Source organism: Antechinus flavipes, chromosome 6, assembly GCF_016432865.1.
Source record: "Antechinus flavipes isolate AdamAnt ecotype Samford, QLD, Australia chromosome 6, AdamAnt_v2, whole genome shotgun sequence".
NCBI classification, from domain to species: Eukaryota; Metazoa; Chordata; class Mammalia; order Dasyuromorphia; family Dasyuridae; genus Antechinus; species Antechinus flavipes.
This window is the reverse complement of record NC_067403.1, coordinates 35,502,035-35,523,808: the sequence shown is the minus strand read 5'-3', so window position 1 is coordinate 35,523,808 and position 21,774 is coordinate 35,502,035. Positions and strand designations below refer to the sequence as shown.

Sequence of the window (21,774 nt, the reverse complement as noted above, 5' to 3'; positions counted from 1 at the left end):
AGATTTGGTACAGAGCTTTGAGAGTTGCTCATCCTAAGACAGTGGCCAGACAGAAAGTACACTTTTTTAGGGGTTAGCCACCCGGAGTAAAGCTATCAAGAACTTCACACTGTGATAAAGTACCAGAGTAGACTGAATTGTAATCCATTTAAAATTCAAACAAACATTTTGTTTGCATTGACAGCCCTCAGGTTCCCTGTTGAATATAGTTATCTTATTTTCTTTTGTTTTCAGAGAGCTTTAACAGCTCCCTGAGCAGGGAGTCTATAAAATGATGACACCTTTCCCTAATGATGTCCTAATTTTCTCAGCTTTTTCTGAGGCTCTGAAGCCAGTACCAAAGTTGTTATTTCCTTTCTTCCCTCCCCACATAGCAGGTACACTGTCTTCTGAAATGTGACAGATTCTTCCATGGTTCTTTTAAAGAAATTCTAAATGAGTTAGACAAAGAGAATATTTTAAAATTGTTATAAACTCAAACCCAGTAACTTTAGGATACACTTTCCTTTCTGATCATCTGTTAGCTTGAGCAAGGCAAGTGGAAGAGAAAGGGAATAAGAGGGTAGTGGAGAAGAGTCGGAGAGGAAGAGGGTGAAAAGCAGGCATTTAAGTAAGGAGGATAAGGAGATATGAAAAGGAGGGGGAAAAGGAAGAACACGTGGGGCCCATAGCTCTAGCCATTTGGAAGGGAGCACCTTGTGGAAACACACAAGTCTGATAATGTCATTGTTCACACACCCTTAGCATTTCTATACTTGTAGTAGGATTGAATTTAATGATGTATTGTTTAAAATTTTTTATCCATGGTCCTTTCAACATGATTGTTTAGGGCAAGAACCATTTCAGATAGATACCGTGACTGCTTCTTCCATTCTATGCATGATGTCATGCTCTCTGGGGTAAATGTTCCACAATGAATAAGTTAATGAAATAGTTAGTTTTTATATTATCCAGAAGACTTATCAAAACCAATAGAAAGGTATGTTGTTTTTTTTTTTTCCCTTTCTCTGATGAGAATGCCTGCTTTAATCTCCCCTAACCTTTTTTAAAATATTGGTTTGGACATATGATTTCATTGGCATATGGAACTTCCAGTGAGGAAAAGCCTTCTGTAACCACTGCAAATTGGATAAAACAAAACAAAAAAACTCCGTTTTTTCCCACCTTATCTCACTTTAAAACTTGGTAATAACTTACTTCTTTTATTAGTCCAGGACTGTCCTTTTTTAAACTCGGTTTCTTTACCCAGCACACGTATTTGCAACTGACAAAACATTTGCCGAGACACCAGAATCCATCGGCCAAGAGAAGTATAAAAGTTTCTATCTCGCTGTGATCTCTGGCCACCTTGCTGAGCTATTTTTTGAACCACAAATGAGCTCACACCTTTAGTATGTTCATCATTTTATTATCAACACATTTTTGAAGGTAAGGAGCAGAGCGTGGGCGAGGGGGAGAAGGCGATGTGGTTAGAATCAGGAGACTGAATGATAAACAGGTCAACCTCTGATACTTCTATTTACAGTGGAATGTGAACAAGTCGGATAAATGGACACATCAGTTTTGCACATCATTTTGAGTACAAGACAATTCCATTGAGTTTTTTTTTCTTTTATAATATATAAACATACGCGTGTTCTAAAGGAGACTTCAGATACTTAGAAGGTTTGTGGCTTAAGAAGATTTAGAAAAGCCAACGTGAAAGTAGAGCAGAACTAAGTTCCTGGAAAATATGCTGGTATCTTTAGTTTTCCAATTGTTGGAGAAGAACGCAAAGAATTCTTTCCAAATGAAGGGGTTTGCTTTGTCTTGCATTTTACAACAAAAGTTCACAAATGATAGATTCAGATTTCTACAACTGCTTCAAGACAACACACTATAAAAAGATTCCTGAAAGCTTGCATGTTTTCAACCGCAGTACAAAGTAAGCTTTTCAAATGTAAGCATTTTTTTTAAAAAATAAAAAAACAATGTTTTATTTGTGTTCTTAGGATAAACAAGCTAACATGAAGTGTACATATTTACAGCAAATTCTACATTTCTGAAGCTGCACAAAGGGTTTGGGAAATACTGCTGATGGTTTTGACACTGGTCTTCAGAAGTTTTCCATTCAATCAGTTACTGCAGCATATAACACCTTGTGATAGGAAAGCAAAGGAAACAGCTTACAGGAGGTCGAAGCCACAAGACAAGGGAAGGAAATATTGACCAAACTACAGTTCTGTGACTGCTAAAATAGCTCTATGTCCTCAAGTCAATCGTACGAGCATTTCTTGTGTCCACACCTGATTATATGTCAGGTTGATTGTAATTTGAAAAAGACACAAAGTTGTATGAATGACAAAGAATAGAAAAAGATTGTAAGGACCAAAGGGGGCCAAGAATCAGAGGCCATTTAACAGTTTCTGGTTCTTTGATTCACTGCACTTGAGGGAAGCCTACATCTTAGAATAATTGTATAAATCACAGTCTATAGGTTTTCATGGATATGCACAGAGAGCCTTGGAGACAATGAAGGAATCAAAAGATATACAGACCTTTAAGCACGTAAGAAGGAATGACCGTAACTGTTCGACTGTCTTAACGAAATTCCTAACAAAAGGGTACAATAAAGTACGCACTGTATGAAAGTCTGATTTCATGTGTAAAAAGCATCTACAGAGATTCACAAATTTCATTGGACAGGACAGCAGTTGGAATCAGAAAATGCAGCATATACCAATACAAAATAGAAAAATTGAATTATAAAATTAAGTAGTCGACCTGCCCATCCTTGGCATTTGTTCAACCAGTTCCATTTCATAAAAATTTACCCATGTTTTCAGAAATACTCATTTTGTCTTATTTTTACCATTTAGTTTTGCAGTATGACTGGTGTATAAAAAGTATCACTGCAACAATCTTGCTTTTGTAACAAAGCAAATGTGTATGTCAAAAGAGCATTTGTAAAATATTGCAATTTATGTGTCTGTAATTAAACAAATAGGTTCTTCCTGCTGAAAAAATAAACAGATAAAAGGAGTATTTTATTTACAAGAGCCATGTACTACCAATCATGTTATCAATCTTCTAATAGAGTGTGTGGTATATTAAAATTCATGATTAAGAATTAGCTCTTTAGGAATGGACTTGACTGCTGAGAGGGTACTTTAAATTGTTCAGCAAATTGATTAGTTGGAGATTTTTAAAACACGACAAGAAATCAGAATATCTAACATTCTAGAAATATTTGGCGAGTTTTAGCAGAAATGGAATGTTTTCTGAGAACAGAGCCATAACAAGGAGTAACTGGGGGCTTTGCTCTAGGATACTAGAATTTGGGAGGTGCTCAAAGCACTGGTACTCTTTTGGAAGGTAGACCCAACTGGACTTGGGGCTGTCTTTCTCTTCCTCCTCCAAAGGGCCTGGTCTAGGGTCTCTTCCCATTTCCGCCATGCGCCCTTACCTCAATTGAATTCATCTTTGTGCATTTCATGATGCTTTGCCCTTGCATAAGGATCCCAAGTTATGACTGTGCCTAAGAGGCTTCAGTGGCTCTATCTTTGTTCAAAAAGGGTGGCCCGTGCTTTAGAAAAACCCAGTTGTTTGTAACAGGATATGTGTTAGTGAAGTACCATAGTCTTCACAGGGAGGCTAGTACAAGAAATTTCCTTTACTTGTAGTTGTTAGATGAATCTCCAGAGATACTTTACCTATTATTAGATGAGACTCCAGAAGGGTGCTCTGATATCTAGTTTGTTAGTTAAGAAAACAAATTAACCCTGCCTTCATAATACATAGAGTCCTTTATAAAGACCATTGCATCAGGTTGTTGCATCTGATCAGAGTCAAGAGAAGAACTAAATCTCAGTGAGTTCAATATGGATAACTGCAATAAAAATTTTCAGTCCATCTTTACTCCCACACGTTTCTTATCCCTCATCAACAAGAGTTTTTTTTTTTTTAAATAGGAAAGAAATCATTGCCTAAACTTGCTATTTCACTTTGCCACTGAGCCCTAAAACACAATATTTGGCTTCACATTGGCTTTTAGCCTTCCATCAGGGCACCTCCAAATGCTACCTAGTCATCCAAAAGCAAAGGAGGAGAATATGTTTTGTTTATTACAAAAAGTTCAGAAAATTGTGACTTTAAAAATTTGATATTTGGACATGTAAAATGACACTTTATTTTTGTAATTGTCACATGGTGGTTTCTAGCAGTTGAGTTGTTTGTAAATAATATGAATTCTCTATAAAAGAACAAATTATGCAACATATAATTACAGTAAATGTATGTTTATGTGTGCATGTGTGACTGAGAATACTGGGGTAATCGCACTGAATTGAATGAATACTAAGGTTTCCAAATCTGAACAATCACACATATATAATTCTATTCTCCAATGAATTTAGAGAAAATGAACAAAGGGACTTATTGGGAGGGCTTTAAGGATATTGCTGCAATATAGTCATAGATGATTCCAGCTGCCTCCAGATGCAAGAAGCAAGTTAAAATGAGTTGATTTGATTAGGATATTGGAAAAGAGGGCATATATTGTACCTAGAAGGAATGTAAGTGGAAAATAACAGAAATAATTAAAATCTGACTGTCAAACTAAGGGAAAATCATTAAAGCGTCCAAAGATTATTTTAAAATATGAATAAGTAATTTATGTGACAAGAAAACAGGAAGATTAATAATAAAAGAGATACACGAAAAAGAATTTTTATCATAAACCTTCTAGATGAAGTCTAAGAAGTGGTCAGTTGTAGCAAGGACCAAATGGCCTCTTGGATAGTTTTCAGGTCAAATAATTATTCCTTGAATACCATCATAATTAGCATATGTCCCCTGATGTGATCTCCTTAGGATTTGGATTGGGGTCACTTTATGATATAAATTACTCATAGTTCAGTCACAACTTTTTTGAGCAGGTAATCTATGAAGAGGGGATCTGGTTGACCAAAAAAATAACATTGGCCAGGGAGGAAAAAAAATAGAATAAAATTCATCTAAGAGGGCATGTGGTGTCTGAGATATCACCTGTTAGGGGCCTCAACAAGGCAGTCTGGCCATTTCTTTGCACATATCCATCCATGGCAATTATTTAGAAAGCAACCTCTGATTTTCCAACAAAGGACAATATCCAATAGTTACCTTTCCCTTTTCCTTGTCCTTCAAAAAACCTATTGTCAGTATATTCTGGGATGGCTAATACCCATTTATGCAAACAGGACTCAACATTTATAGACCATTACTCTGTAGGATACAGTTAATTAGAAGACAGGTCTTTTATCTGAAATCCCCTTCCAGTTCTGAATCATAAGATCTCTTACAGAGTTTAAACTGAATCACTGCCAAATTGCAATGTTTTTATTCTTCCCCACTGTTTCTTTATCACATACTCAGAAGTGACTATTTCCAACTTGTGGCCCCTATTCTTCCCTTAGCACCCCAGGAGGATATCACTTTCTGCTCTGAGAAAATTAAGGCTATTTCTCATGAACTTTCATTTTCCCTATATCACACCTCAATGCCTATTTTCCCTATCCTATTCTTGGCTTTAATTTCAGAAGAAGAAATAGCTCTTCCCATTTCTAAGACTAACTTCTTTACTTGTCTCTCCTCCAAGGACCCTATTTTTGTTGAATAGGAAACCAATCATCTAAATTCATAGCTTCTAAAAATTCTAATTCTTCTGCCCTCCTCACCCCTCCATATTCAATCAGTTGCCAATTTCTATGGATTCTATCTTGACTACATCTCTCCTGTACATCCTCTTATTTATTTACAGGGGCACTATCCTACTTTAGAATTCTAACACCTCTTCTTGGACTATTCTAGTAGTCCAATCCATGAGCTCTTTTGTTCAGTCTATTCATTCTACCATCTTTCTTTTCAAAATAGTCTTCCTAATGCACTGTTCTGACCATGTTACCCCCTTGTTCAAAAATATTTACTAAGTCCCTGTTGTCATTAGGAGGCATTTAAGGCTCTTCACATCTGAATCCAACTTACTTTTTTAGATTTCTTATATGCAACTCCTCTTTATAGACTCTGTTTGGAAGGAAGTATATTCCTTGAAGAATAAGGACTGTCATCCCCCTCTCTCCCCGCTCCTAAATTTGGATTCCCAGGACTTTACTCAGTACCTTGCACACATTGGGTACTTTAAGAAATCCCTGTTGAAATGAGCTAAATTTATTAAGATTAGTGGTCACAGGGTCAGGAAAAGGCATAAAGAAATTTTAGGTCAGAATAGTATAAACAGAGAACTAATAAACTTCTATATTCGTTAAAGTTATGGTACATGGAAAGAAAAATATTGAGGCTTGAAAAAAATAGAAATGTCAACAAATTATGAAATTGTTCAGATGTTGGGTGCGTGTTGTAATGGAAATCCCATTGGGTTTAGAATCTGAATACCTGGTCCAACATATTTTTTAGCTGTGTGACTTTGGGTAAATCATTTAATTTATCAAAACCTAGGGTTATCATTTGAAAAAGAATAAATAAGAGTTTGGACCTTTAACCTACTAATTCTTTAACCTACTATTTGTTGAATAGGAAACCAATCATCTTTAACCTACTAATTCTCAAAGTCCATGATTCTAATGACCAGTCATTTGGCTCCCCCCTTCTTATTTTCCAGGTGAGCAAACAAATCTAGAAAAATTGAAGAATTTGCTCCCAAGAACTCACAGTTAAGGTCAAGATTCAAACACAGATCTCTGGAGTCCTTTCCAGTATACCATATTATTTCTCTTCCTATACCACTATCAAGGACTTAGAGACTTTATCAAATTACAGAATTTTTAGAACTGGAGATCATCTTTTGCCATCCCTTCAACTCATACATGAGGAGCTTGAGACCCATAAACTATTGGGTTTGAGTCTAGATAAAAATGTATTTAGTGGCAGATCTCGAAGCAGGTTGCAGTTTTCTTAATGCCTGCTCCAGTGCTTTTCCTTCAAATATGACCTCCCATTAAGTTGTGGAGTTATTTAACTTTTTATAAACGTGTTACTTTATTCGTGACTTGGTAAGAGGGTTGGGAAGAGAACGACATGGGGTAGAACATAGGTCTCGTATCTGTAAAGGACAAGATTAAAATTAGTATTATACTTGGCGGTCTAATGGGAAAAGATTAAAGCATTTAGTGACAGGAAGGTGTACCATTCTTGAAGGATTAAAAGAGAGAGGAGTAAATTAATCAGACCAAAATTAGTCATAATTAAGCCATGGATAGATACGGGGTTATTTCACAGTACTATTTTACATATAGGAAATTGCAGATTCAAGGTGAGGTTGAGAGAGAATCATAGAGTTAGAGAGAGAGGGGAGATCTTTGTGTGGTGATTTCACGGTCTGGTATAATTCATTTGGAATTAGTTGAGGATAAGCAAGGCTATTCTCACTCAGTTTGGAACGGGACTAAAATAGGAGGTTTCTTAACACACTCAGCTATTCCAGGAGGTGGGCATTCCTCACATATGTAGAAATACACAGAAATAATGTAGAGAAGAATGGCAGTGGTGATGACTAATGTAGTCCTGCATGCCACCCCCAAAGGTTTGAAAAGTAGCTACTTAGAGAATAAGGCAACTGAGGCAGGAATCTGAGGATAGTTTTTTCAAAGCCATTTTTGTGAGTGAAGACTATGACATCCAAGGAGATATCCAAGACTGAGGAAGTAGAGGTGCTTATGGGCTGAGTTTTCAAGATGTGTTGTGAAAGTTGGGAATGAAAAAGAAAGAAAAAAAATCCTCTTAGAAAAGAAGTCTTTTCAATCATGTTACCTGAGGCAAAATGAAACAAATTCCAGACAAGGAACTGGCACAGGGAGGGTGATCTGGGAAAGGAAATGCTGCGTAGAAGCCAAGCAGATTAAATGTGCATATATAATTTGAAATTTCAATAACTGGCATTCAGAAAATAGCCATGCCTGAAAATATAGCTCCCTCCTCCCTTTACTGCTTTCTTAGCATGGGAATGAGAAGTGGGCTATTACGAAATGCTCCTGCTTATATACTCCTCATACAAGAAGGAGGTGTTTGTTACCCCTCGATGGCCATGGGTACTCCAGCTTTCTGTCAGTGATGGTTTGATCTTGGGACCATGTCTACCTGAGACAAATATATTGTTATTTGGATGCTCCATTTTGATTGTTGTTGTGGCAGGGAAGGCAGGCAGAATTGTCCTGTGAGTAAAATTGTCCTGCTAAACCGGACCACAAATTCAATTGTCTCATTAGCTTTTATTGTTCTAGGATGAGGATAAATATCTGTTGGGGAGAGCAGGTAGACCAGGTAGATCCACAAGTTCCTTCTTTGGATGTGAAAAACCTTTGGATTGGGAAACTGAAGAAGAAGGGAAAAAAACCAACCTAACTCTTGAGTCTTAGCTTTTTTATAGCCCATGATGATTATGGTATTGAATTTTAATTTTTGAATACCTAGAAAAATCTATGCTTCTAAACAGTTTTTGGATTGTATACACTGGTTGAAATTGACAGCTGCTAGTCAAGCTGAATTCCTGTTATATGTTCTCATCAAGGTAGAGTCAATTTGTGTTCCCCTAAATCTTTCCTTTACATGCCAAAAAACTTGTGATGACAGAGATGTAACTGGATTGAGTGGAACTTTAGGATATCATCCAACCCCTTTATTTTACAGAAAAGGAAACTGATCCCCATTTGGGGAAGTCTTTCACTAGGTTACGCTTTAGTCCGCAGTAAACTTTAGATTTGAACTCGTCTTCCATCTCCAAATCCATTGCTTTTTCCATGATACATTCAAATAGTGCATTTCTCTGGAACAGGTATCTCCAATGGGGCTTGGATGGCCTCAAATGATTAATTATAGGACCACAGATAACCTATGATCCACACTTTCTCAGAAGTGGATTATCTAGTTTGTGAATTCTTTTGGATCTGTGGGGGTTTCATGTCTTTTGCTTCTCATCCCTTTTTTCCTCTCTTTGATCATTTAACCTTTTACTATCAATCCTAGTGAAACTTTTGTAAAAATAGGAAGAAAAATCAAAATGTTTTAGAATACTAAAAGCTGGTCTTTTGGCTCCTCATTAGTAAATTGGGTGGAAAAAATGGAAATTAGGTGATGAGAACAATAGAAACCCAAGGATTTGGCAAAAACTAGGCTTTGGAGTATTTGTTGATGTCAGTTTTTCTTTCTATCCCTGACCCCCTTTAGTAAGCACTGATAATTGAGATCTGGATAAACAAATAGCCATGAAAGAAACTCTCCGGGGTTTCGCCCTCCACTTCCCATGAGGCAGCAGCAGCAGCGGCTGGCAGGCCTAGCAGGTTCTGCTGGTGTTGCTGATTCCCCCATCTCCATTAGACACACTCAACAGCCACTGCCCCAGCCGGCGGGAGAGGGGGAGGGAGGAGGCACTGAACAAATGGACCTTGCGATGACTTGCAGCAGGGTCACAGAACTGCACCAGAAAATGGCTGAGAATGAACAAGAGCTGAAAGATTCTGGTTTGGGCCCGAATGGTGACAAAGCGGGCTAGCACTGAAAGCAGCCGTCAGAACATGTGAACATTATTTACAGGTGTCGGGTTTTTAAAGCATCCATTCAAAGCCATGGTCAACCACACGCAACAGAAGATGACAGAACATTTGGATGAACTATATACAGAATTTACATGAGCATTTACATCTGCCTTGCTAGAGGCCGCTAAGGTATTATTCCACACTCGGCTTAGACTTTTATCTTGGCGTGATTTTTCTTGAGACATTTTATCCCATCATTCCTATCACCACAATTGCCAACTGAACCAAAGTGGACCAAAAACAAATGCCTTTTTTTTTTTTTGTTATGATTATACTTGGTTTAGAAAAGACAGTGGAATATCACCCTTTGGTAAGATGCTAAGGAACAGACATCATTATAAGATATCTTGGAGATTCTTTCTGTCTGGCAATAGAAATATATTTCTTCATTTGTCAAGTTGTCGTTAAGCTTCTCAAATCGATGTTATAAAATAGACACCGACTTCCGAAAGATGGAATATAATTGAGAATATTTCCAAGTATCATACATGATGTTCACTTAAGAAAATCCCACTGTTGGACCCATGAACCAGTGTCATTTTGCACATGACATATTTCTTTCTCCTATTTCCCAGGGTAAAGCACTAGAAAGGTTGGAACCATATTTTGCCTCATTCCACCAGCCACATGACCAGCTAGTCTCCTGTTCCTATTTGGCAAAAGAGAATGGAGGCAAAGCTCTCCCAGGTAGTTCCAGCCCTACACATGTTTTTACCTGAGTATCCACCTCCTAAAGCTGGTAAATATAATGCACATCATGTGTAATATTATGTTCAAAGTAACACGAATGCGAGGGAATGAATGTGCACTAACATCAATGATGTGAGAGATCGCTTCTATCGTGCATCTAACCTGGGAGAATCTACTTCAGTGTTTGGGAAACTTGAATAGTTAACTGTCTATCATGTGGGACTTGGTTAGCCCACAGCATTTTCCTTTTTTTTTTTTTTTTTCTCTCCCACCTCCTTCTGTCATTTAAGCAATTTAATAAGTTATGGCCATTTTAAAGCACATGAATAAAATGATTGTTTGAAGGCTAAGTATTTATTCGCTCAATAATGTTCAGCCTTGATTCTCCCAGAGTTGGACATGAACTAAGGGTAACTAAGAATGTTTAACAACACCTGTATGTACCATTGTGTGTAGGACATGAGGAAGAGGGAGAGAAAGAAACCTATGTGTATGAGTGGTTGGGCTCCGAAAAGCTGGAGGCAAGAAGAAAGAGAGAGGGGAAGGAGACGGGGATAGCTAAGAAAACTCCTTCTGGCCCTTGGCAAGTAGTGGCCATTTCTCTTCCAGTTAGGTTTCAGGAGGCAGGGGCATGGTGAGGAATTGGGGGCAAAGGAGAAGAGAAGCTCCCTTCCTCCTATGTAGAGGCAGAATTGAAGTGATACCTTCCTGTATCTAGAAGGACATTTTTGATTGGCCCAATGATTATTTTTTCCCCTTGAAATTACCCATGCTTCATTGAGATCCTTTAAAAATGGAAATAGATTCTCGATAGAATAAGAGAACAATTCTTTTGGTTTTCTCAGGACTTTCCCAGAGTATTCATTTTCCATTTCATTTTCCCAGGACTTTTCTAGAGTATTCGTTTTCCATTTCATTTTCTCAGGACTTTCCCAGAGTATTCATTTTCCATTTCATACTCTGGAACACATGTAGAATATTTACATTTATTTTAGTAAACCAGCAGTAAGCTAATGCTGTAATGATCATAAATGACCCTAGCCAGCCAACTGTTTTAGAACTCTTGAGTTGAGCCTTCTGCGTCCTGTTACTAGAGCCTAATTTAGATAGTGCTTCTTGAAACGCTGAGAAATATCTACTTTTTCATATTATGTTTGGCATATACAGCTTGCTCCCCCTACGGACAGAGAAAATGGTTCTTCCATAAAATATTGGCTTGCTCTCTCTCTCTCCCTCTCCGCTCCTTCCTCATGTCTCTCTGCTTCTTTATGTGTCCTTCTGCATTCCTGTGTGTCTCTGTGTGTTTCTCTATCTCTTTGTGTCTCCATCTCTGTCTTTTCATGTTTTCTCTTGTTTGGAGCAGGAACTTTATAATATGATAAAAGAGCATCAAGGAATACCAACAGGAAGGGCTGAATGATATGAGGCAAGGACTTTTCAGTTGAAATAGTCTTTAGAAAAATGGCACAATGCCACAAAATTTTCTAAGTCAGAAGAGGAAAAGATGTTCACAACAACAAACAAGCTTGGTTCTAAAGTTAATTTACATTTTGCCTGACAGTCCTAGAAATAAGTCCTTTCCAGAGGATCTGGCTTAAAGGTATAGCACATCATTTAAGCAGGGAATTGCAGGACCTTGATACACACTTGGGACAAAGCACAGTTAAAGGCAAATTGCTGACATCTCTGTCCACCCCCACCTCCTCTACTCTCCACCCCACATTTTAGGAAACACTTCACACTAGGTATAAAGTAGATTCTGGGAGAGGGTGGGTGGGAGACTCTTTCTCACTCTTTGGGATTCCTTATTTTCCCTCTGTTGTGGGGTGGAGGGAACAGAGAATTCCTGAGAATCTGTAACTTGTCAATGGCTTGTTCTGAAACATTAGAATTTTTTTTTTTTTTTTTGGCAGCATGATGTTACAGATCACCAGGAAGCAGTATAGGAAAAGAATAAGATTTTCTTTTCACTCTTTTTTAAAAAAGAAAAAAAAGTGAAATTGAGAGATATTAGGGAAAGTTGCCCTAGATCTCTCTGTTGTCATTATTTATTTATTTTTTTGGGTAAACATGGTGATAAATAGTGATTGTTTCAAAGCTGCTCCCAAACAGCTAATAATCCCGACCAAAATGTACCAGGGGGGAAATATTGTTCTCATTTGAAGTAAACATGATACAGTAATAAAACTGATATGTAGGAACTAAAAACCAAGTGGATGGCTGAATATCTTACCTTAAAAATATAGCAGTATAGCTGCTAGAGACCTGTGAGATTAGAAAAAAAACAATAAAGGAAGAAAATGATCTAAATTATGTTAACATTACAGAATTTAGTGCACATAATAAAGCCAATAGACAACATTAAAAAGAGAAAACGTGACTGGAAAAAACATCCTTGACCACTTGTCTATAGAATTCACATCAGTCAAATCCGGGATCTTGACCTTAAGCTGTGATGCCCGTCTCCGGATACGCCCTTTGTTGTGAAGGGCGTGCCGGTCCAAAGCGCTCCGGCCATAGACCTCTCTGCTGGTGGGGGGCCTCCGGTACTGGATGCTTGCACTGTCGTAGGAATACATGGTAGCTTTGGGGTCACTAGCACTTGTAAGCACTTCTGAACCACTGGCTTCGTTCCTTATTTCCAGGGTGCTAAGAAGAATGTTACCATGGGCATCAACCTGGAAAAAGGGACAAGAAGCTTTAGATACATTTAGCCACAAATTCACGAACAGGAAAATGCTCTATGCCTTTATTTTTGTTTGTTTTGCTGACCAGTTATTGACTCACATGGATACTGGTCTCAAAAATCGGTGGGACTTTCTCCCTCATGAGATGCCTCTGTGGCGCACCCCATTATTATCTGAATGCCCAATCTGTCTGTCCTTCTCCCTTAACTCTGAATCCCTATAACCCCTACCCACTCAGTTTCCCACTTTGTGATTTCTCCTCCCACACCCCATTTCTGGAAGGTGCAGCTAATGGATATGGTTTTTGTAGAGAGATGGGTCTTTACTGCTTAGTTTCAAGAGATAGACAATACTCTGGTTATTGAATTGCCTGAAAGAGTGGAGTTTATACTTGAATATCCATTTGACATTTTGATAAGCTTCAAAAATTTTTTCTGTACCTTCTTTAAAAAATTCAATTTTATTTTATTTTCATCACTGTAATCCCTTCCTCCCACCTCCCTCTCCTCCACACTTGAGAAAGCTAGAAAAATAAAATGCATCACTAACATGTATAATTAAGCAAAACAAATTCATTATTCAAATGCATTAACCATGTTTATATATATGTAGATATATATTTATATTTACATACACATACACTTATACATACACATATACATATATATATATATATGTGTATATATATATATATATATGCATGCCTCAGTGACTCTTGACTCTACCTCTACTGGATGTAGGTAACTTGTTCATCATGAATCCTCTGGAATTGTGGTTGGTTCACAAATTTTTCAAAGTTGTTTGTTTTAATGTTATTGTTGCTTTTTAAATTATTCTTTTGGTTCTGCTCACTTCATTTTGCATCAGTTAGTACAAACCTTCCCAGGTTTTTCCTTGATCTCCTTTATTGATTCTTATAGCGCAATAGTATTCCATCACTTTCATGCACCACAACTTGCTTAGCCATTCCCAAGTTGTTGAACAGCCCCTCAGTTTCTAATTCTTTACCACGACTAAAAGAGCTGCTCTAAATGTTTTTGTACATATGGGTCCCTTTTCTCTTTCCTTCATCTCTGGCAATGTTACTGATAGATCAAAGACAGTTTAATAGCTTTCTGAATATAATTCCACATTGTTTTCCAGAATGCTTGGCAACATTTTTACATCTGTGGGTTACTAAGCAAGGTTGCCTGCTGAAATGATAGACTGAGGGCAAATAAAATAGAGGGTAGAAGAAAAACTACACAGGAAAAGAGTAAAGGAGGCAAACATAAAGTCAGTCACAGATTATTTATTAAGTACCTACTATATGCCACGAACTATATCAAACACTGGAGAAATGAAAGACAAAATATGATCCTTGCCCTCAAATAGCTTAGATTCTAATATGGATTGCTTCTGAGGTGCAGCCAGAAAGAAGGTAACTTAATCAAAAATTGAAAAGAATAATCTGTAATGGAGGGAGATAAAACAGAGCGGAATTCATAGCAAAAGTCACGCCATGTTGGACATTATGATAGACTAAGCTATATACATTTTCTATCTCTACATAGCTGATACTTTGGAATTATTTTCATTGTAATAAATGTCAAGTTATATGCTATTCTCTAAATAGCTTCATGACAATGTTTTTATTTAGATGCCTTGTCATAGAGGACAAGTATTTGAAAGAGATAATGATTTAAAGCAGACGGTCTTGACCTAGGGTCTGGGAGCTTTTCCTTCCTAAACTTACCTATTTACTCCCTCCTTCTCTCCTTCCTTCCCTCCCTCTGTCTGTTTGTCTATCTGTGTTTCTCTCCATCCATCCATCCATATGTCTTTCTATCTCTATATCTATCTATGCCTAAATGTATACATTATATATATTTAATTCACACATATCTCTATATTGATGATAATATTTCAATATAATTAGTTTCCTTTGTAATCCTATGTTAATTTGTTTTATGCATTTAAAAACCTTATTCTGAAAAGGAGTCCGCAGGCTTCATTAGGAGTCTATGAAACAAAAAACCTTAAGAACTTTCTTATTTAAGAAAAGAATCTCTCTCATTTCTATTAGTGTTGCAAAGTTCCTGGTCCCTTCCTTTGGAGTATGTTCTGGATGCTTTTATCTGATACACTAGAATTCCTTAACTAGTGCTCTACATTTGAATGAGGACCTCGTGGCCATTCCCTGATAGGAAGACTAATTTTAAAATGAACAGATACTCACATGCACTCCTAAATTAAGTGCAGATAGAGATATATTGGTATAGATCCTTGTTAAGTAACCAAATATCCCAGAGAATCACTTTTTGATAAGTTCGTTACAGTCTGAAATGTGTCACCATTTCCAGTGGGATTCCAAGTTTCCAGGATCTATAGTCTTTATCACCTTGGCGGGTGAAGCATCTCTCACACCTGGACTCAACATCTGCAGTACCTTATGGGCTCATTTTAAAAGCTTCAATGCAGCTACTTCAACCATAAATCAAAACAAAGCACACATTTCTGCAGGCTGAGTGCAGCTGTCCGTTGACATGACTGTCCAGCAAAGGCTCACAGAAGGCCACTTGTGTAATAAATGAGCAATGCCATTCCATGCCCAGAGGCAACAAGACAGAAAACTCTGGGATGCTCACGGTTATGACTAGGGCACATAAGCCATTTATATTAAATTGTTTACAAGGTCCATAGAGCAGTAGAGGGATCAGTCAACCTTTACATTGAAGAGAAAAGAATCTAATATTTTCTTCTGCTACATTTAATTCAACAAAGGGTAACATTTTAAAATACAATTTGGAATGCATTCTATATATAACTTCAGATAATACAGCTGGGAAGATGAAGTGGCCAGCTTCCTTTGGTTGTTGATATATTTTCTGAATCTGATTTTGGAAAATGGAAAAAGAACAAGTAGAATCTTAGCAGACAATAATAATGATAATAATAATACATAGGAAATATTTTGTAGTTTTGCAGAGTCAGTAGGAGTAGAAATCTTGTTGTAGCTGTCTCCTTACTCGCCTGAAATATTTGCTACCTGTGTGATCCCACAAAATTCTGTGCCTCAGTTTCCTCATATGTAAAATGGGCATAATAATAACATTTATCTCAGAGAGAGAGAGAGCGATGGTGAAGATCAAATAAGATCATCTGTGTAAAGGAGTTTTGCAAACCAAAAATGTTACATAAATTTAACTTATTATGCTTTTATGTCTTTCATTAAAAGAGATCATTTATTACTGGTATGAGGAGACTTCTACCCATTTTAGGGATGAGAAAACTAAGGCCTTGAAAAGTTATGTAATGTGCCCATGGTCTCATGGCAGTGGATATCCAAGTCAGTCTCATACCCTTATATGCTTATGTTCATTGTTTTCTGTAATATCTCTGATTGTGAAAAGGATGGTAATTTTGGGTTATGTATTTATTTTCCTTTATGACTTGTTTATTTTTTATTTCTATAAGCATTTGTAATCTGCCTTTCACATATTCTTCCCCTAAGAGAACAACGTTGACAACAACCCTTGAAAAATAAAGCTTTCATCATAAACTTGCATACTTCAGCATACACATTCCCTCATTGTCCATGCCTGGAACTCTATTCCTCTCTTGTATTTTAAGTTCATCACTTTCCTGGCAGGAGCTTGGTAGTATATTTTATCTTCTTTCTCCTAGACTTGTGATTTATCATGCACTGATCCGAGTTCTAAAGTCTTTCAATGTTGTTTTTCCTCTATAATGGTGTTGTCATTGTATAAGTTGTTTTCCTAGTTCTGATGACTTTGATCGGCATCATTCATAGAGGTCTCCCCAGTTTCGCTGCTGCTGCTGTTTATTTTGGCAAGACTTATGGCATTATTCTATTCCATTCGTATACTGTTCTTTACTTAGCTAGTCTTCAATGGGAGGATACTCCTTGTCTTCCAGATCTTGGCTACTACGAAAAGAGCTGCTATAAATGTTTTTGTATACATAGGTCTGTTTTTCTTTCTTTAATTGTTTTGGGGCAGAGGTCTAATAATGGTCAAAGGAATGCACAGTTTAGTAACTTTTGGCACACAGTCCCAAATGATTTTCTGGAATGGCTAGACTAATTCATAGCCCCCCTAACAGTGCATCATGGTGCCCGTGTGCCTGTAAAGTTTTCCTAGTTCCTCCTCCTTAATCCCAACTTGAAAGACCTTCTACAAATCTAAAAACAAAAGATTTCTAATCCAATATACTATGAAATCCCATCTAACAAGTCAAGTTTTGTTATAGTCTATTTTTAAAAATGGGTGATATTTATTTTATTTAATTTGCATTATATTTAATATATACATTGAAATACCTTTTTTTTTTTTCTGAGGCAATTGGGGCTAAGGGTCACATAGTGTTGTGTCTGAAGCCATATTTGAACTCAGGTCCTCCTGACTTCAGGGCTGGTGCTCTATTCACTGCACCATCCAGCTGCCCCTATACATTGAAATATCTTAAAAATTGACCCCTTAGTGTTTAAAAATTACTGCATGGATTACTTCTGTGTGAACTTGGTTTGGTCTTCCTGACATTCTTTTAGTTTCTGAGATAGTGCCTTTTGTTGTTTTGTCCAATTAATTTTCAGTCACGTCTGACTCTTTCTGACCCCATTTAGGGTTTTCTTGATGAAGGAATGGAACTTTTGCCTTTTCCTTCTTCAGTTCATTTTTACAGATGAGAAAACTGAGACAAACAGGGTTAAGTGACTTGTTCAGGGTCACATAGCTAGGAAGTGTCTGGGGCTAGATGATAGCATGTAATATTATGAAATTCAATAGTTATAAATGTAAAGTTTTATATTTGAGTTAAATAAAAACCCAGAGATTTCATGTATAATCACTGGGAGAGGGGGAGAGAGGTATGATTATAAATCAGTTAGTTTGAAAAAAAGCCTGAAAGTTGGGTGATATGCGAAAAGGAAGTGCAGTCTTAGGCCATATGAAGAGATGAAAAGGAGGCTATTGTTCAGTTATATATTGCCCTATTCTGACCAGGTACGCTCACTTATGGAAGAATATTTAGAATCTAGAGACTTTTCAGAGCAGGACAGCTAGTATGGTGAAGACCTGAGAGCTGATGCTACCTGTAGATTAATGAAAGGAATTGGTAAAGTTTTGCTCCAAGAAGAGAAGACTCAGGGTAGACATGAAGAGTTGGCTGTGGAAAGGTATTTGGTTTTTTTCCATTTAGCTCTGGGATGAACCAGGAACATTGAGTGGACATAGCAAAGCACCAGATTTAAACTAAGGAAAACTTGGGAAAAACTCTAATCTCAGTACAATGTGGTGCTGTAGGAAATAGTGAGTTCTTACTTATTTGAAGTCTTGATGCAGATGTTGGAAGCAGTGGCTGTGTATGTTTTAATGGAGATTCCTTTGCGAGGCCCGGATTAGAGTAGATGGCTGATGAGATCGCTTGCATCTTGAAAATTCTGTGATTCGTCTGGTTTTGATGGTTGAGTCCCAGTTGAGAGAATAGATTGCTATGGAAAATTTGACTAATCTCTTTTATTTTTCTTTTATTTATTATCCTCCTTCCACTTTTGCTTTTGCTACATTCAGGATTTTTTCCCACTATTTTGCTGTTTTTCTAGGAAATATTCAATATTGGTAATTTTCAATATATCTCAAAGAAGAAAGATATCAAATGATTTGAAATAAGATCTTAAATCCATATAATTAATTCAATACCTTAATGAAATGATCTAGATATATTTTAAGGGTGTCTCTTCTCTTGAGAACATGTGAAAGGAGCAGAACCAGGGCACATTTAGGGTTAGGGTTATACAATAACAGCAAAAATGTGTGATGATCAACTATGGAAGACTTGGTTCTTCTTAGTGGTCCAGTAATCTAAAGAAATCCCAATAGTCTTTGGGCTGAAAATGCCATCTGCATCCCAAAAATCCAAAATAAAACTAAGGAGATTGAATGTCAATCAACACATGTTATGTTCACTTCTTTTTTTCTGTTTTTTTTTTTAATTTTCCCATGGTTTTTCCCTTTTTCTCTGCTTTTTCTCTCCCAACATGATTTATAAAGCAATGTGTTTTAAAAACAAATTAATTAATTAATTAAAAATAAAAATAAAAAGGCTTTGACAAAAATGAAAAAAAAAAAAGAAAATACGTGAAAGGAAGAGATCATCTTTTGCAGAAAACTTTCTATGACATGCCTCATCTTCATAGTATCAAAAGTGCCTAAAAGAGATAACTAAAATTCCTATGTGTTTATTGAAAACGTTGATTTGAAAAGTGAAATACAGCTTTAATTGTTCTGTTTTAACAAGTGGCTCCCATGCTGAGATTATACAAAATAGTGATAAATGCTTATTACTCTCTGGAAAGGTCTACTTTAGAGAGCAAAGTTGTTCCCCGTAGACAATGGGATTCTCTGGGAGTCTCTTTCTATGGATTTCTCTATGGTAGCTGTACCAATCTCAAGTGTATTGATCATTCTAAGTTTCAGGAGTAATTGTTGCATAGGTGGAAGAAGTACTTTATAACCCTTTCAGAAATCTTTCCTCTTCTTCCATGAGTCTTGCCTCACCAGGATCAGACCATTTCTATTGTGCTGGGAGATAACTGGACGTTGTAGAGTATCATGTGTCTTCATATGTATTTGCAAACATGGAAGAGGCTTTTTTGATAACACTAAAGGAGAGGACTTCAGCTGAATAAATCACAGAGGTTTCCCTGACATTTTAAAGATAGATGGCAGGAGAAATATGCATTTGAGATACATTAAAAAATCCACAGTGATTCCTGTCACTGTCTCTCTGCTAATTAAAAAGTGAAGAGTGTAAAGGAAAGAAAATGGATTTGCTAAAACCTGAAGATTACTGGGAAAAGAGCTGGGCTGGAGCCAGTGACTTCACACATCCTACATGAGGGGTCACCCAGCAGAGTCTGGTTGGGTTTGCTCAGTTGGGGTGCTAAGGCTCCTATCAAAGGGATTTGGCTCAAAAACTATTAAAACCCAGTTGAAGAGTGCCAAGAAGTCTGTAATAATCCAAAAATTGGGAGAGGGATGCTAAGGCCTACCTGAAGTCAGAGTTGCCGTAGACTGTTCACTGTGGTCATTTGGGTAAATGGAACTGTCCTGGGGGGTAGAAGTTACCCTTTGGGAGAGCCAACTTAAAAGTCTGTTTTCCTAGTTGGATCTCTGACTGAGTTCATGGACTTTGTGAGTACATTGAAGGTATTTTAGGATTCCTTGTAAAATCCAAACATTATTTCTAAAGGGCTGGTTAGTGAACACCTAGAAAAGGAGGCAGTGATGACGAAGAGCCAGGAAGGCTTCATAACTCCTGGCAGTGCTGGACTCTTTTATTTTCTGTTAGGGTCATTCAGCTTGCAGATGAAGGGATACTATGGATATAATTTACCTAGATTTTAGCAAAGCATTTGATAAAATTTCTCTCTATTCCTGTGGAAAAGGTGGAGACACGTGGCCTGGAAGAGAGTATAGCTGGATGGATTTGGAACTGAGCATCCCTGATGGCTTGCTGTTACCTTAGACATAATGTTGGTCCCTAGATATCGGCTGTTTAATGTCTTGTTAATCCTTGGTGAAGGCATATGTGGGAAAGGGAAAAGGAAGGGAATAAGCATTTATTAAGCTCCTGTTATGGATCAGGGTCATGACAAGCCCTTTAATTTCATAATTTCACAAGTACAAAACGGGGAGGTCTGGCTATAAAGTTATTCATCTGAACAGGGTCTGGGGGGTAGGGGGGAAGACTGCAAGCTCAACAATATGTTATGAGAGTCATCGGAATTGTGTCAAAGGGGCCTAGTGTTTAGGAGCAGGGAGGTGACAATGCAGCTCTACTCTATTCTGATCTACTTGTATTGCTATAGCAGTGTGTTTTGTGCTAGTCAGTTAGGTGGGGCAGTGGGTAGAGCATCAGGCCTGGGGTCAGGAAGACTCATTTTTCCAGAGTTCAAATTCATTTTCCGATACTTCCTAGCTGTTTGAATCTGGGGAAGTCACTTTCCCTATCCTGTTTGCCTCAGTTTCCATATCTGCAAAATGAGCCAGAAAAGGAAATAACTCCCAAATGGGCTCACAGAGTCCGACAGGACTGAACACAACTCGAAAACATTCTAAGAAGGAAATGGGCAAGCTCATGTGTGCAATAAGCCGGTGAGAAGATCTGTGTCAGGGAAGGGTCCCTGGAAGGAGCCAGGCAGGTTTACAACAGAGAAGAGAATACTTGGGCTGGGCTTAATTGTTATCTTCAAGTAACAGAGGCAGGTAGCGGGTCCAGGGGACAGCGCGCTGGGCCTGGAGGCCGGGAGACCCGAGTTCCCCGCTGGCCTCAGATGCTTCCCAGCTGGGGGACGCTGGATAGGTATTACCCCTTGTTCATCTCTGTTTCTTCAACTATACAATGGAGATAATAATGGCATCTTCCTACAGAGTTGTTGTAAGGATCAAACGAGTTGATATTTGAAAAGCAGTGAGCACAGTGCTTGGCTCATAGTAGGAGCCGAGCAATGCAACAATGAATAACGATCTGTTGAGCTATTGGCTCTGGCTATTAGCTAGTAAGTATGTGAAGGGCCGTCAGGGGGAAGAGAGGTTAGACACAACTAGAATAAATGGATAGAAGTCGGGGAGCTGTCTGCCCTATGTCCTTTTTCCCTTTCTCCATGCATTGTCATGTCATCTCTCACCTGTCATCTCTAAGCCAGTGACACTCAAATTTCCATGCCTACCCCTGGTTCTCTCCTGAGCTTCCAAACCATTTTACCAATTTACTGGTGGATATTTCCACAAAATGTCCTCTCAGGCATTTTAAACTCAACACTTTGCAAACAG

General features: G+C 37.7%; 1 protein-coding gene across 1 annotated transcript in view; it reads right to left on the bottom strand.

Annotated features, from left to right (window-relative positions):
* Window positions 1-1,387: 1,387 nt before the first annotated feature.
* Window positions 1,388-21,774, bottom strand: part of GABRB1 (gamma-aminobutyric acid type A receptor subunit beta1) — a 425,588-nt gene continuing 405,201 nt past the window's right edge. The window contains exon 9 of the mRNA XM_051965722.1: window positions 1,388-12,931. Coding sequence (XP_051821682.1) covers window positions 12,584-12,931 — 348 coding nt within the window. The 3' untranslated portion in view covers window positions 1,388-12,583. The remainder of the gene's footprint in view (window positions 12,932-21,774) is intronic.